The 16,639-nt window shown below is 47.8% G+C and overlaps 1 protein-coding gene across 10 annotated transcripts in view; it reads left to right on the top strand.

The window, feature by feature from the left end:
- HERC1 (HECT and RLD domain containing E3 ubiquitin protein ligase family member 1) overlaps positions 1-16,639 on the top strand; it is a 3,379,312-nt gene that overhangs the window by 3,084,657 nt on the left and 278,016 nt on the right. For all 10 annotated transcript variants that reach the window (XM_069624399.1, XM_069624403.1, XM_069624396.1 and 7 more), the window contains exon 67: positions 9,960-10,082. In XM_069624399.1, coding sequence (XP_069480500.1) covers positions 9,960-10,082 — 123 coding nt within the window. The remainder of the gene's footprint in view (positions 1-9,959; positions 10,083-16,639) is intronic.

The raw sequence follows: 16,639 nt of genomic DNA, 5'->3' as shown, positions 1-16,639 counted from the left end.
ATCTAAGATAAGGAATACATCGGAGGACACAATCCCTTCGAAGAACAAGTTACTTCTTACTTTGTAACGTTCTTTCGATGGGATGTTCCTCCGACGTATTCCTTATCGACCCTCCCATCCATCCCCGCAGTACTACTTCCCTTGTTGTTGCAGCTTACGCTCCTTCAGGGTGATTAGTCTAGTCCAGAAAGAATTATTGTGGGCTACAAAACGGAACTGAGCAACGGACGCTGCGCGCGGCCTTTATAGGCAGGATGACGTTGACGTCGATACGGCGGCTGTCGAGGGACATCGACTCGGCGGACGACGACGCGCAGCGCCCTCTAGAGAGAAAAAATTTCCGAGGCCAGCAAAGCTGGAAAGAGATATCTAAGATAAGGAATACGTCGTAGGAACATCCCATCGAAAGAACGTTACAAGGTAAGAAGTAACTTGTTCTTTCTCTTGCCACTCTCTCGTTCCTACTACTCTAACCTTCTCCATTCCCTAGCTCATACTCGTCGTATCTTTCAAACCCTTTCTCGTCTTCTCTCCCCGCCTACTCCCGCCCACTCCCGCCCCCTCAGCTACTTCTTCCCTCTCTCCTTCCGACTTTGCTGACTTTTTCTCTTCCAAAATACTCTCCCTTTGCCAAAACATTCTTCGCTCCCCTTCCTTTTCCCCTCTTCCCCCTTCAGGTTGCATGTCTCCTGTTACTTCTTCAGATGTTTCCCTCCTCCTGTCCAAAACTCATCCTACTGCTACTCTCTCCGATCTCCTCCCTATTTACCCTCTTTTCATTCCCTACTTAACCTCCTTCTTCATTATCTCTCTCTCCTCTGCTACCTTCCCTTCCGCCTTCAAGCATGCTACTATCATCCCTCTCCTGAATAAACAGTCTGCTAATCCCCTTCTTGTATCCAGCTTTCGTCCAATCTTGCTTCTTCCATTCCTCTCTGTTACTTGAAGGCTTAGTGTACTCTCAACTTTCAGCTTTTGTAACCAACCTTTCTCTCCTTCCCCCCGCTCAATCTGATTCCGCCCTAAACACACCACTGAAACTGCTCACATATGTTTTTAACTCGCTCCTCACCGCTCACTACTCTAAGCAATCATCAGTCATCCTCCTTGACCTGTCTGCTCCCTTTGATACCGTTGATCACCCCTAACTTCTCAATACTCTTTCTTCCTTTTGTTTCAAAGGCTCTGTTTTCAACTGGCTCTCCTCTTACCTCTCCAACTGTTCTTTTGCTGTCTCATGGGGCGGTCGTACCTCCTCTACTCTCCCCTTGGACTACGGTGTTCCCCAAGACTCTGTACTCGGCCCTTTCCTTTTCTCACTGTACACCTCCCTTCTTGCCCCTATCATCTCTTCCTTTGGAATTTCGCACCATGTCTACACTGACGACACCCAGCTTTTCCTTTCCTTCTCTTCTTTCACTCCTGACCTCCACCTTAATCTCTCTTCCTGTCTCACTGCCATCAAAAACTGGATGCCATCCCACTTTCTCTCCCTCAACACTGATAAGACGAAGTCTTATTGTTTCCCTCCAACACGCTTCCCCCTCCCTCTCCACCTTCTTTTTTTCACTTCCCCCTTCTAATCTCCCCATCTCTGCCCATGCTTGCAATCTAGGCCTCCACTTTGACTCATCTCTCTCCTTTACCCACCATATCTCTCTTACCTCTTGCGCCTGTGGCTACCACCTATATTCATAAAGTCAGTTCCTCTCTCACAATCCATGCCACTAAACTCTTAATCTCTTGCCTCATCTTCTCTCGTCTTTTCTTTTGCTCTACTCTCCTCTTTGGACTCCCTGCCTCTCATCTTACCCCCTCAAATCCCTCTACCATTCTTCCATCCGTACCCTTTGTCTTCTCGCTCCTCATGACTCCATTTCCTCTTCACTTTCTTACCTTGGCTGGCTTCCCTTTCAGTCCCAACTTAAATTTCACTTCCTCTGTCTTGTTTTTAAATCTCTTCACGATCCTGCTCCCGCCTATCTTTCCTCTCTCCTGCTGGTCTCTTCCTACTCACTGTTCCCCCATCCTCATGTGCCTCTTCTCGTTTCTGTTCCTTTCAGCTCATTGCCCCCTACACTGCAACTCTCTTCCTCTTTCTATCCGCTCCAGCCCCACCTACTCCTCCTTGCACGCCTCCTTGAAATCTCTTCTTCTCCATTCCCCGCCCTGACACCCCTCATAACCTCCCTTTACTTCTCTCACTTCCCTCATTTCTTTCCCCTACTTATCTCTCACTACCTGCTCAGTTTTCTATTGCGCTTCCTCCCCTCCGCTCCCCTCGTAACTTAATTTTATTACCCCGTTCTGACTCCTCATCTCTCCCCCTTTCTCCTCCCCCTTCTTTTTCTCGTTTATTGACCTAGGTAAATTGTCCTAAATACTGTTTTATTGGTTTGTTTCATGTTTGTAATGTGCTTCTATTACCATATTCTATGTATTCTTGTTGTTATAATGTAAAGCGCTTTAGTGTAATGTAAGGCGCTACATAAACGTAGTAAATACAAATACCATGCTGCCTCCACACCCCTAAAGGGGATACAGTTGAACCTTGCCCTAGATTTGAGTACGCGATCCGCAGGTAACTCCACCCATAGCAAGTTTTGCTAGACACCCGGGGACATGAATGTCATTAACCCTCGGTTCTTTGGCTTCAATATTTCCGTGCTTTCTCTGTTCATGGCCACAGACACATAAAAGAGGGCAGTCCATCGGTTCATCTCTCCACTGGAGAGCATACTACAGGGTGGGTACAGATGCGTGATGTTAATCGCCCTCAGCTGTTTCTTGATAGGGGACCCTACCTCCCAAGTCCTTGTCAATCAGCGAGATAATCAGTTTGTGGGTGAGTGAAGCTCTACCATTGCCCCATAGCCTGAGCCAGTGCAGTACTGGCTGCAGAGAGACTGTGTCCCCAATTGGTGTGCAGCCCAATTCCATATCTACTCCATATTTTGGAGCCGAAGCTGGCAACCCCAGCAGATTCTTAAGGAATTGATTCTCAAGTGTCTGGACCGCACTAACATTTGAATAGCCGCACAGTTCCATCCCAAATCTGCCAACCAAGGCCGCTCTACCCTTATACAGCTGCAGCAGTGGAGCAATTGGTTTACCTCTTAACATGGACATGGCCCTGGAGACCCCACCCAGAGCCTGCTTAAACTGACGTCCCTGTTTAGTTACATGGGCCGTAGCACAAACATTAGCAGAGAATCTGACCCCCACATACTCAAAGAAGTCAACCCTTGGGATGACACTGTTTCGGCAGCACATGGCCCTAAATTTGCTTCTCCGTCTCAGAGATGACTGCGTTAATGCAGCAGCTCCAAATGAAATTATATCATAAGGCAGACAAATATCAAGCAGTAGCTGAACAGGCTGCGGTAACGGTGGATCGCTAGAAGTATCGGAAGAGAAGAGGAAGGGTTAATACTCGTAAGGTAGCAACCGTGATTGCTTCCGCAGGTGGAGATTGGGACCCTGATCAGTGGGATGGTGATGTGTTCTATAGTACTTCTACTGATAGTGGTTCCGAACCAGAGCTTGCCTCCAAGCCGGAACCCATAATACACAGAAGGGATGGGTCATCATCCATTGAATCCGGGAGGTGGTGTGGTGGACATGACAGCTCTTGAGGATTATTCACAACAGGAGGTCGGTGAGATAATTAACCGATTGAAACAGAGGGCTGGTGAATCTTTGCTAGCTTGGATGGTTAGACTGTTAGATGGAGGGGCGCCGGGTCTCTTCGTGGACGCAACGGATTCTTTTAGATTTCTGCTTTTGTCACATAATGTTCAGGTGCAGGTCCTCCTCGTGATGCTAATGGTGGAGAGGGACAAATGTTTCTTCTGCAGTTAGCTGCGCAGGGATGTAATCATAAATACCCTATTACGTTGGATTGGCCGACTGATGATAAAAAATGGTACACATTGAAAGAAGCTATTCAAAGAGTCAGGGAACATGCTATGAAGCAGGCCATTCATTTGGAAACTCCTGAGCATATGGGGATGGCTAACCTGTCCATTTCTGTTTGAGACACCCTGGTTCGAACAACCCCTCCTGCATATGAAAATGTCATAATGACCCTGTTGGTTGGTATGACGGGGAAGATAACTGATGACGTGGTTGATGCAATTAGACAACTTGCAGATCTAGGAGAATGGGACAAACCAGAGGAATGATCTAGGGAGAGGGAGGGGCAAAATGGAAAACTTACTCCTGGCAGACGGTTTGACAACCGAAATTCTTGCATGTCTAGGAAAGAGATGTCCCTGGCTTTGTTGAAGGATGGTGTGCCGCGATAGGATATTGATGGAATTGAAATGCAACACATGTACTTGTATAAAAACAAGGTCTAGATGGGAAGGAGTGTTACAAACAAGTGAAAAGACAGGATGGGCATAAACCAAAGAAGGAGGCAGATGCTTTTGGATCATCTCCAGAGGGGGGAGACGATGAGTCCTCCGACAAAGCGATACCTTCCCAGCCAACTTATGCTGACTTAAGGAAAATGGTTAGTTTGATGGTGGAAAGAGAATCTAAGTACATACATTCTAAAAACGAATAGGATGAGGTTCAAACTACGGTAACGACAGCCCATGTTGAGGTGGACAGATGACCACATGTAAAAGTGACATTATTTTGGCATTCCGGGAATACCCCTGAGATTCGAGCCTTAATTGATACCGGGGCGGAGGCCTCTTTAATACATGGGAACCCTTCCAGATTTAAAGGAAAACATTTTATTATTACGGGATTGGGAGGTAAAGAAACCTTGGCAGTCCAAACAGAAATTGACATGAAAATGTGTCAATTAAAGAGAGACACATATCAAGGATTGATTGTTTCCCTTGATGAATATATTATTGTATTTGATAATTTGGATGGACTGACCCTCGGATTAGGGGGTAAGCTTTACCGATTTGGGGAGAATGCATTCACTCGTACACCCGTAGTTGTTGGGCAATGGAGAATGCCCCCGATGTAGGTTCCCATAGCCACGAAAAGAGTGTCCATGAATCAATATTGGATTCCCGGTGGGCAAAAGGAAATTTTTGAAACCATCAAGGGGTTATGTTGAAGCAGCCGCGTTGCGTTCCGTAACCACGGCTTGAACAATCCGATTTGGCCCGTCAAAAAACAGACGGTAGCTTCAGAATGACAATTGATTATCGCAAGTTGAATAAATACACTCCTCCGCTAGTACCGGCAGTACCAAATGCAGTGACTTTGGTGGAAAATGTACAGAAATCTGAGGGTGCTTGGTACGCGGTGTTGGATTTGGCTAATGCCTTCTTCACCTTAGCGATTGCGGTTGAATGCCAAGAGCAATTTGCATTTTCGTGGAATGGGAAGCAGTATACGTTCAATCGTTTGCCAATGGGCTATATGCATAGTCTGACAATCTGTCACCGGCTGGTGGTGTAATACTTGGACAAAATCCCATGAAAACCGAATGTTCAGATTGTGCATTACATTGATGACATATTGATTCAAGGTAAAAATTAACATAGTGTGCAGTTACACTTGGATCCTATTAGAGAAGGATTGCGCAAAGAGGGATAGGAAACCAGGGTCCGGCAGAGACTGTGGTTTTCCTAGGGATACAATGGCACAATGGGTACTGTGAGATGGTGCCGAAAGCGAAACAGAAAATCATCTGGTTTTTGACTCCGAGGACCAAAAAATAGGCACACAGTTTATTGGGCTGTTCGGATTTTGAAGGCAGCACATTCCACATCTGGGCAAGATTTTGGCACCCCTTTTACAAAGTCACTGAAAAATGTAATTTTGAATGGGCTGAGGAACAAGAAAAATCATTCAAATTAGCGAAAGACATCATTCAAAGAGTGCTTTATTTGTGGCCATTAAGGGATGGTGAGGTGGAGTTGAATGTGCCCACACAGGATGCCTACGCCAATTGGAGCTTATGGCAGAAACAGGACAGAAAGCAAGTGCCTTTGGGATACTGGAGGAATAAGTTGCCCGATGCGGTGACAGATATACCCCCTTTGAGAAACAATTATTAGCATGATACTGGGCGCTCAATGATACTGAACAGATGAAAGTGGGTCATGATATAGTGATCCGACCTGAAATACCGATTATGCAATGGGTGCTGAGTTTCCCAAAGACACACAGAATTGGTCATGCCCATGAAGTTAGTGTTATTAAATGGAAATGGTACATTCAAGATTGTGGCAAGCCCGGTAAGAGTGGCGTGGCGAAATAACATGAGCAAGTGACGGGTGTCCCGCTGATAGACATTGAACCGAAAGGGGGAGAGTACTGTTGAGGAATCTCCAGTTAAATGGGGGATCCCATATGGAGACTTATCAAGTGAACAAGTTGAACATGCATGGTTTACTGATGGTGCAGCCAAATATGTAGGAATTGAATGATATTGGAAGTAAGGTGGCATACAATTCAAAACTAAAAAAGGTGCTCACCACCTCAGGCAAGGGGAAGAGTAGCCAATTTGCAGAGCTATATGCTGTGTATCAGGTGTTGAAGCAGTAAAAACATATTAAAGGTATAAAGGATCTGGTAGCCCGGGTAACACAAGATCAAGACAGGGATTGGTGGGAAAGCTTGTTTTCATGGATTCCTGAAACACTGCATTCTGTATTAGTTTGCTTTTTGGTATTGCCATTGTAGTAATTTGTTTTTGTTGTTGTGCTTCATGTATTCCTAATTTATGTAGAATGATTTGTAGGTTTTGGATATCCCCTGAACACCCGTCGGGTTATGGCAGTTGAGTGTCCAAGGGGTGGAGTGTAATGCTTGTGCGAAATGTGAGCTAGAACAACATGGCATCGATGCAAAGGCATTATGGACACTCATCTCCCATCATGGTAATAAATGCTGCGTCCCAGCCGGGCCTCGGATAATAAAAAAGCATTTCAGTAGTGAAAGCAGGGCAAGCTCACATAGCTACATAAATATTATTGCTGAGTGGACTTGCTGTGAAGAATAGTTATTGTATTGTCCACTGAAGGATGAATACGGGGAGGGAGTCGGAGCGTCCTGCAGGTGCAAGATACAGGGTTCTGGGAATGAATGCGAGGAGAGGGACACTGTTTTTTTCCACCCTCTGTCCCTTTGACTTGTGATCTGCTCTTCGGCTGAGGACAGACACAACTGAAAAGGGTGGGGATATGCCCCCATAAAGGAGAGGGCATTGTGTGGCAGAGTTAGTTAGAATTTGGACTCCCGGGTGATGAAGTCTCGCTGAGAGGGAGGACGCTCCACCTCAGACCCCGTTGGGGACTAAGCAGTGTCGTAGTGGCCAAGATGAAGGTGTCTTCTGCTGCCTTGTTAATGGTGATGCCATTTTTATCTATCTTTTTATATATCTAAGTGTATGTTTGTTTATGTATGATAAGTTCATATATACCTATAGTGTGTGAATAAAAGGCCTGTAATGAGCCATTTGTTTTATTATAACAATTAGCCTATGTGCGATTTCTTGCCTGAGTCCAATAAATTGTTTTGCCAGGCAGCCAGGGAAACGTAAGTTTGTTTTCTCCTCACGTGGCCAAGCAAAACAATGCCCATCCCTTCACAGCACCCCAGACTACCCCTGATCATTAGTCCATCATGCTCAGTCCCCTTCCCAGCACTATATAAGATGGAAAGGAGGTCCATCCAGCCCTTATCCAATACATTCTTGATCGCTGTATCCATGTTAAATTTGTAAAAGGGGCCCATCTGGGCAATCTCCCAGAACAATTTGGAGTCCTTATCCCTTGCGGCTACAACTCAGGTTTCCCATGCGTCTTCCTCAATTGCACTTTTTTCTAATCGCCAGAGCTTTCTTGTAATGGGAACTACCACCAATAATGGCCGTTTTAGGAGTTCCTGCACTACTCAGAGCAGAGAGAAGGTTCTTCCTACCTCTGGTGCACTCTGTCAACTCCCCCCCCATTCCCTCCCCCAACCTTTTTCTGTCCTCTACGTTTACCTGGGGCACAAGAAAACATACGGGAGAGATTGTTCAGCAGGGCTCCAAACTCCTCTGGGATAATATCACTATCCAGATTCCCCGACAGCAGATTCTGGAGTTCACGTGAACTTGATTGGACTACCTTTCTTAGTAGACTCTCCTTCTTGTCCTCTCTCCATTTAAGCCTACGCCGGGAGGCACCTAGGGACATCTCCAAGGAATACACTTGGCTCAACATGACCGCCCTTGGTGACAAATGAATATCGAGCTTCATGCGAAAATGATCACTACAGATGTTATCCATCACACCAAACCCTTTTAAAAGGCCCCAGTGCTCAACTGGGACACAGAAATAGTCGATCGTTGAGCTTCCCATTGGGGTGGAAAAAGTGACCCTACCTGGGATATCCACACCAAGTCGCCCATTTACAGCCCGCATTTCCCAGTCATAAAGATAGTGCCAAAGGTGTAGCTCAAACACAAAAAGCCTATGATCCGTCATAATAGGAGGGTGAATCCCTGTCACAGCATCTTCTGTGTTGCCATACAGGTTATCAAAAGGCCCACCCCCCATTTTTGCTTTAAAATCACCTCCCAACTCCAGGCACACATTGCCCATAGAGAGCCCGGAAAATGATACAGGAAACGCCCATCTGTGCAGCCAGAAAAGCTGCCCACTTGCTGCCCATCCGCGAACGAATCATCGTCAAGACCATGTCCATGCAAATCGTCTACAACACTCCAAAGTAAGATGCACAAAAGCTGGAGGTTCCAGCTTCCCATTCATCACAGGCAGAAAATTGAATTCTCTCCCCCTCCCTGAGAACGGTACCCTCCTACTGGGCTTCCTGGAAATCCCTGAAAACCTGGCTTTTTGCCTAACCATCCCATCACACACTACGCTGCTTTGCACTGCCTCACCTCACTAACTGTATGTTTTTTATGTACCACCTGCTAGCAACTGGTTCACTCTTAACAGCGCCTCGATGCCCTCGGGTTGCTGCGCACTATAAATGAAATAAATAAAATAAATATAGATCTAGTTAATTACCTTCAAAGGTCATTCTACCTAACGGAACATCCTTTAACCTTGATTACAACACAAATGTGATACATCTACAGTTTGCAGGTCTCTCCCTACTCTAGCCACATGACATACTTCCTAATTGCAGGTTTGGCGGTACAGGAAAAAAGACACAGTAATTATGTTACCACCACTTTTCTCACACCGCCAAATTATATTTTTGGCAAGGGTTTACCACTAGCAGAATTAATGTACAGTAAATCCACCCACTTTGGGAGGAAAAATGATGGATTAATCTCCAACTTATTGCTGGAGGTGAATCCTTCCCTTTACCTCCTAAAATGGGTGGATTTACCACACAGTAATTCCGCCAGCGGTAACTCCGCCACAAATCCCCATTGAGTCCTATATGGAATTACCACCAATTCTAATCCTGTGATAACTTCACAGGGCTAAATGGTGGTAATAGTAATTTAGTTTGGCAGTATTTTTGGTGGATTTACCACCAAACTAGGAATGAGGCCCATACTCCCCTCGCTTCAGGTGAGTCGCGCCACTATACATAACCTTAAGCATCACAAATCCACATGACATCCCTGCGGAGTTTGGAGCGTAGCTGAGCCTTGTTCCGATGTTCCATTTCCCAGCTGAGGGTGTATTTCCATTCTGAACCGGGACCTGCTATGAAGCTGCACAACCTTATGCTCTTTGTCACGTCTGTGCCAATGAGCCACAGGCTTCCGCAGTCTCTGCTTCAAACAGAAGCAATCATGGTTGCTGTACACGCTGTGCCATCATAGAAAATGTTCCTTCCTGGCTGGGTCGCTGTATGGCCGATTGTAGGAGATGGCGCAAGACAGGGAAAGCATTATCGCCATAAAAACAACTAAATGATACGAATACATTAATGTGCATTCTCTAATAAACTATTTATGCCCTTGCTTAAACTATAATTGATTTGTTTGATGTCTTCTTTATTTTTGACAGGTTGCCTGTGGATTAAACCATACTATAGCTGTATCTGCAGATGGGTCAGTGGTGTGGGCCTTTGGAGATGGAGATTACGGAAAGCTTGGCTTGGGAAATTCAACTGCAAAGTCATCACCTCAGGTTAGAAATATTAAGACTGCCCAATTTCATTTGAAAGCTTGTCTGTGTATCCATATATTTTTCTTTCTCAATTTAAATTGTCCCTGTAACAAAATCCAATTAATAAAATGTTATAAAATCTCTCAGTTGAACACTATATTGCATAAAGACGAAACCAATCAATCTGTCATACATTTCCTCTTTTTGAATGACTTCACTTGGGTTTTTTATCAATATGGATTTTCATCAAATGGGACTTGTTCAATAAATTGATATGCAACTTGTTGACAACCCAGGACCTTATTTTGTTTAGTATATGTCTTGGCTTTTTTCTAACTTTACCCTTAAGAGTATTCTTTGTAGTGAGTCAAATGTTTGTAATATGCTATCATATGGAAAAAAAGCTGAATTAAGACACTTGGACCTTATCCCCCAAAAAATCGCAAGAAAAAATATTATATTTCGGGACAGTTATTCTGGTAGATTTTAATTTTGTTTATTTTGAAATGTAATTCTGCTGGATAGATTCCTCACAAAGATTCCTTATCTTCTCGAATCCAGTTAAAATGCAGTCTGATCTGGGACGTTTTTTTCTAGCCACCAGGTGGCGCTGCGCAGCTCTCAACATGTGCTTGTCACACTTGCTGGTACCTTGTGCCAGAGGTGATGTCAGCCATGCATATACTCGAACCTGCTGATATTTTCCTCAGTTCTTTTTTCCCAGAGCCATTCGTGGGAACGCTTTTTTCTGTGAACTTGATGCCTACATTTGCTTGATGTCATGCCAAAAAATCTGATTTAAGGGCAGGTACGAAATACCATTGCTCGCCGTTTGTGATAGATCTACTTAACTCCTGCCTTTACTGTTTAAGAAAGAACAATGCGTGAAGGCATCATGAAGCAAGACGCAGACAACAGATTCTGAATTAAAATAAAATACTTACTCATAGGTCCGTCCCCTTTGCTTCATCCTGGTGGGTGTTCCCCAATATGGGGACGGTACTGGAACCTTTGGCAGCGAAAAATGTAGCTTCCCCTTTACATTTAGTATAGCGCCCGCCCTCGGGTGTGGGAATGCCCCGCCGAAGCCCCACCCTCCGGCGCCTCACCTCAGTCCCTTTTTCCACACGGACGGTGTCAGACCTGGCAGCCAACTCAGAGACTTTTTTTTGCTTTCTGCTTGCTCCCCATTTATTTTTTTTCAATTATTTTACTTCCCGTTGGTGCCTCGCCAGCCCCGGCACATGTCGACCGCTGGAGGCTTCACAAGATGTCCCTCATGTGACCATTCGTTCCTGGCCTTGGAACCCCATGCACACTGTCTTGAGTGCTTGGAACCCAACCACCGCTGGGACTCATGTTCGACCTGCAGCGCTCTTGGTCACAGTACATAGAAGAATAGTTTGTCGCAGTGTAGGAGATCTTCCACGCTTCTCCTCCGCCCTACCTTAAGGACTTCGTCACCAGGACCTCTTGTCAAGACAAGGTAGGCCCTCTGTTCAGCATGGCTACAAAGTCCGGCAACTCCTTCCCCAAGGTTCCCACAGATCAGAGTTCCTCGGATTCCGTTTCTGGCAGGCCCGAAGCCTCTAAGTCTACCGCCTCCAAAGCTGAAGGGCTCAGGAACCCCTACCAGACTGTCCTCGGAAGGACGATCGGGCTCGTCCTCTTCTACCCTAGGGGGTAAGGGTACATCGAGTGCCACCTCCAAGCGTCTGTCCTCGGCTAGATCCAGCACGGCTAACGGCGCAGGTGCCGAGGGCTCCCAGCCTACCTGAGCTCGCTCCAAGGCTGTGAATCAGGGCGTTAAAACTACTAGCCGTCCGGCTGAGGGCTCAGCGCCTACCAGAGGGATCTCTGAGGTTGATGCTTCTGCTAAGGGTGCAAGGGCCAAGCTGTATCCTCTCGTGTCTGAGGCCTTTCTTCGCTCAGGACCACTGCGCCCTCCTGCCCAGGGCATTGCAAGGCTTCAAAATGGCAGAGGGCCACGTGGCAGAGCCTGCCATACAGGAGGCCATCTTGGTTTTGGCTCAGAGCCCGTCAGTGCTTTTGCCATTGAATGGGCTTTGCAGGATGATTGCAGCAGATTCTACAGTGCAGGTTTCTGGTACCCTCGGGGCTACAATTACCCATCACAGCCGTACGGCTACACGTACCAGGCACCTCAGCGTCTTGGCAAGGAGTGGAGGCCATTAGGGATCCGGCGGCTTGTGAGGAACGCTTCAAGCGCTTCCTCCTCCTCATGCATTCCCCTCAGATGAAGGGGCTCCTGAAGGACATTTTGAAGGAGGTCATCCCGCTGGTGGTGCCACCCCGGCCCCCTCCTCTGGGTGGTACTCCTGTTCCTCATGCATTTCCAGTTCCGGCGCTGGCCCCTCCACCAGTTCAGGCACCACCGGTTGTTCTGACTCCCCACCTCTGCATGTACCACCAATGCCTCCCTCACAACAGCCGTTGGACCTGTATCTGGCTCCGGACCTGAGGAGGACTCTGCTGGAACCTGTGTCCAGAAGGCCCGGATTCCCCTTGGTCTGTAGAAAAGAGGGGGCGACGATGATGCAATGACATCCAGGACGATGAACCTTTGCATCCGATAAGGCCTTTCATGACTGCCTTTAGGGCCTGGCAGAGTTCTTGGGGGTCCCTCTTCCTGAGGAAGCCCCCCAGGAGTATGGTGTGCTAACCGAGGTCTTAGGCAAATGCACCACGAATTACGGTCTGGCATCCCCCTCCAGAAGGATGGCCTGCAGGTGGCGCGGAAGGTCTTGGAGAAGCCCAGGGTCAATGCCCAGATGAACAAGATGTTGGACAGCAGGTTTAGGCTGACGGACGGAGAGCCAATCCTCCTTCCCTCCCACCCGCTGCCCCCTTCCTCTGTGGCAGCTGCAGCGTCGTATTCTAACCCATTGTCTTAGTTGTCTTCCTCCACGGGACCCGCCTCCAGTTGCCTCTCCAAGGACAAGTCCCAGGCAAAGCTCTGTTACTCCATCTCAGGACCGCATCTGTGGCATGCAAACACAGATGCCCTCTTCGCTGCGGCTAGCCAGTACGGTGGCGGGAGCTTGGGGACTTTTTGCCCAACCTCTCTTCGGACAAGTAAGCCTCCTTCAAGTCCGGTCTGGCAAATGTGCGGGCAATTGCGCAGGACCTCCTGGTGTCTTCGGTCTCCCACATCGACACAGCCAGCAGAGGGCTGGGTCTTCGGGTCGAGATGAGAAGGACGACGTGGATGCACGCCACAAAGTTTTCATCTGACGTGCAGGAGCGGATCATCGTTGTGCCCTTTGATGGCGTGGACCTTTTTCATTCGCCCACCGATAACAAATTGGCAAAGAAGAAAACCTCCACTGAAACTGCCAAGTCATCGGCCATCCTGATAAAACCTAGTCAGAAATCCTTCCCTCAATCCCAGGGCAGGACTGAGTTGAAACCCTGCATTTTCTCCGGTTTGAAGGGGTTCCGAGACTGCTGTACATGGAGGCCTGACAGGTTGCCCAGCGACTACAGGAGGAACCAGCAGAGGACGTTGCAAAGGTTTTCCAACTCTGCCTCCTCTGCACCTGCCTCTGACGCCAAGAAGCAGGGACGTCAATTTCGAGGAGCACAGCTCACCTTTGGGGGGCCGTTTGGCTCTGTTCCAGAAAACCTGGAAGGGTCTCTTCAGCAACCTGTGGATCTGCTCTGTAGTCTCCACGGTCTTCCTCTTCCTATGCCTCTTCCATCTTTACCTCCTTTTCATCAGATCGGGTCCCCAGCTCTTTTATGGGAGGTCCTTTCTATCTTGGAGATATGCAGGCTATAGAACCGGTTCCTCTTGTAGACCGAGGCTTTGTAGGATTTTTGCGGTACCAAAGAACAACCAGACTGAGGGTAGTCCTGGACCTGTTATTTCTAAATTTGTGTTTACCACTGGAACGCTTCAAGATGATTACTCCCACGCACTTAGCCGAGTCTCTGTTTGCAGGGTGCTGGATGTGTTCCCTGGACCTCAAGGATGCATACCTGCATGTACCCAAAAATCAACCGTATCGGAGGTTTCTGCGGTTGACGATTGTCATGCCACTTACAGTACAAGGTGCTGCCCTTTGGCCTGAACTCGGCCCCTCGTGTCTTCACGAAGTTGATGAAATCAGTGGCAGGCCTTCTCTGCTTGGATGGCCATTACATAGACCCTTACTTGGATGACTGGCTGGTGAGGGCAGAGTCATCTAAATGGGTGCTGCACTCCTGCCAGAGGCTGGTGGATATCCATCATCAGCTGGGATTTTCCCTCAACCGGAGGAAGTCACAGTTGTGCCCATCTCAGGAGCTGGTCTTTTTAGGGGTGCGTTGGAACACTACCATTCAGCGCATGTTTCCTACGCATGAGAGGCTTTTGTCCCTCCACAAGGAGATGGGACACTTTCTGGTGAACACAACCACCTCGGCATGGTGATTCCAGCACATTCTGGGCCTGATGGCCTCATGTGGGCTCACTCTACAGCACTCCCTCCTCAAGATGAGGCTCCTCCAGCTCCACCTGGTGGCCAATTGGGATCAGGAGACGAGCTCCTTCTGCCCAATCTTTACTGGTGACTGATGGATGGCGCTTTGAAGCACTGATCTTGTGTATAAGCGCTCTACAAATAAACAATTACAATGTTTCAGGGTGAGCCGCCTGCACCCGACCGGAGCCTACCCTGGTGGTGGTGATGGACTCCTCTCTTTCGGGCTGGGGTGCTACTCTAGAATGCTATGCGATTCATAGAGCATGGTCCAGGGGGCGGAAGCCCTCCTACATATCAATCTGCTCAAGCTCAGGGCAGTGGGCCTGGCAGTCAAGGCATTTTTGCCCCTCATTCGGTACAAGTCGGTTTTGGTCGAGACGGACAATTCTACTACAATGTTTTACCTGAACAAGCAGGGTGGTATCCATTCCCCCCTCTTCTGCATGGAGGCGGTTTTGATCTGGGAATGGGCCCTGACTGAGGGGATTTGGATTTTGGTTGTCCACCTGTCAGGGGACAGCAATGAAGAAGCGGATCAGCTGAGTCGCATGGAGTTTAACGCCTACGAATGGGAGTTGCACAACGACTCCTTGTTGCCCCTGTTCCATCGTTGAAGGTTCGCAGACCTGGATTTGTTTGCATCTCCCCTGAATGCCAAGTGCCCCTGTGTGTCTGATGGGCAGGTGGGGTGTTACTTGGAGATGCCTTCCAGATCTGTTGGCATGGCTGCAGGTGTTATGCGTTCCCACCCACCCCTCTGCTCCAACCGACCCTACGCAAGTTCTGGGCCTCCGTGGGCTGCATCCTCATCGTGGTTGTTCCCCATTGTCCTTCGATTCGAGCCTACCCTGGTGGTGACCATGGACTCCTCTCTTTCGGGCTGGGGTTCTACTCTTTTCTGATCTGCTGCAGTTATGCTCCCGGGGTCTCGTCAATCTTCCAATCCCCATCAGGGGTGTCCGGATACAGCAGGGCGGGGCAGTGGAACATCCTGACCTGGCCAAACTGGCCCTGGTGGCCTGGTTCCTGATCAGCTGAGGCTTCAGCATGCTCATTTTTCAGATGACAACTGGGACATCATTTAGCAGGCCAGGAGGCCCTTGGCTCGGTCCCAGTATAAGAGCAAATTGATTAGGTTCTGCTATTGGGCTTGTGACAAAGGTCTGGACCCCGTCATCTGTTCTCTGGATAACGTACTGGCCTTGTCAGCACACCTGGCTCGCTCTGGAGTTCAAGTAGATTTTCTGCATGTATTTGGTGGCCATTTGGGCTTACAAGAATTCCCCTGATGATGTGTTTTCGGCAGCCAACCCGGTGGTTAAGACCCACCTAAAGGGGTTGTCTAGGCTTTTTCCTCCGGTGCATACACTGCATCCGTTCTGGGACCTCAATGTGCTTCTTGCCGCTTTGCAACGCAATCCTTTCGAGCCTATGGCTTCTGTGAACATCCACTTGGTGATGCTAAAAACTGTTTTATTGGTGGTTCTCACCTCTTTGCGCATGGTTAGTGAGCTGCAGGCATAGTCTTCGTGTGAGCCCTTCATTACATTTCATGACAAGGTCATCTTGCGTACTCGCCCAAACTTCTTGCACAAGGTGGTCTCTCTGTTCCATATAAATCAAGAGATCTGCCTTCTGGTGTTCTTCCCAGTCTGAGGCAGAGAGGGCCCTACATTCCTTGGACCTCAAGAGGGTTCTCAAGTTTTATCTCTCTCAGATCTGAATGAATGACACTTGGCCTAGTAGGATCGCTGTCTCTGTCTTCCCTCTGTTCCCCCTCCCTCGCCGCGCCTTGAAACACTTGTGTATAGGTGAGTTATAAATGCCATAACCTATTATGCCCTATAACAAAGTGAATGTATATATGTATTTAGTTTAATAGTGTTGTGTGATAACTCTACTTGCTAGTAGTCATTTTTCATAATGTGTTGTGGCCATAAATAAATGGCTGAATTTTAATACACTCTAAGTGTAATCTGTATTTCCCATTGTGGACCCTTTACAAGCTCACCACCTCTGAAGACCTTAGCCTAGACCACCTGTCAATGCTACCCAAACTGGTTTAGCTACAGCTCCCCAGAGTTGTCCCTG

The sequence above is a fragment of the Ambystoma mexicanum genome, chromosome 11 (assembly GCF_040938575.1).
Source record: "Ambystoma mexicanum isolate Mex_15411 chromosome 11, UKY_AmexF1_1, whole genome shotgun sequence".
Lineage (NCBI taxonomy): Eukaryota > Metazoa > Chordata > Amphibia > Caudata > Ambystomatidae > Ambystoma > Ambystoma mexicanum.
The sequence above is the reverse complement of the archived record's forward strand: the minus strand, read 5'-3'. Positions and strand labels throughout refer to the sequence as shown.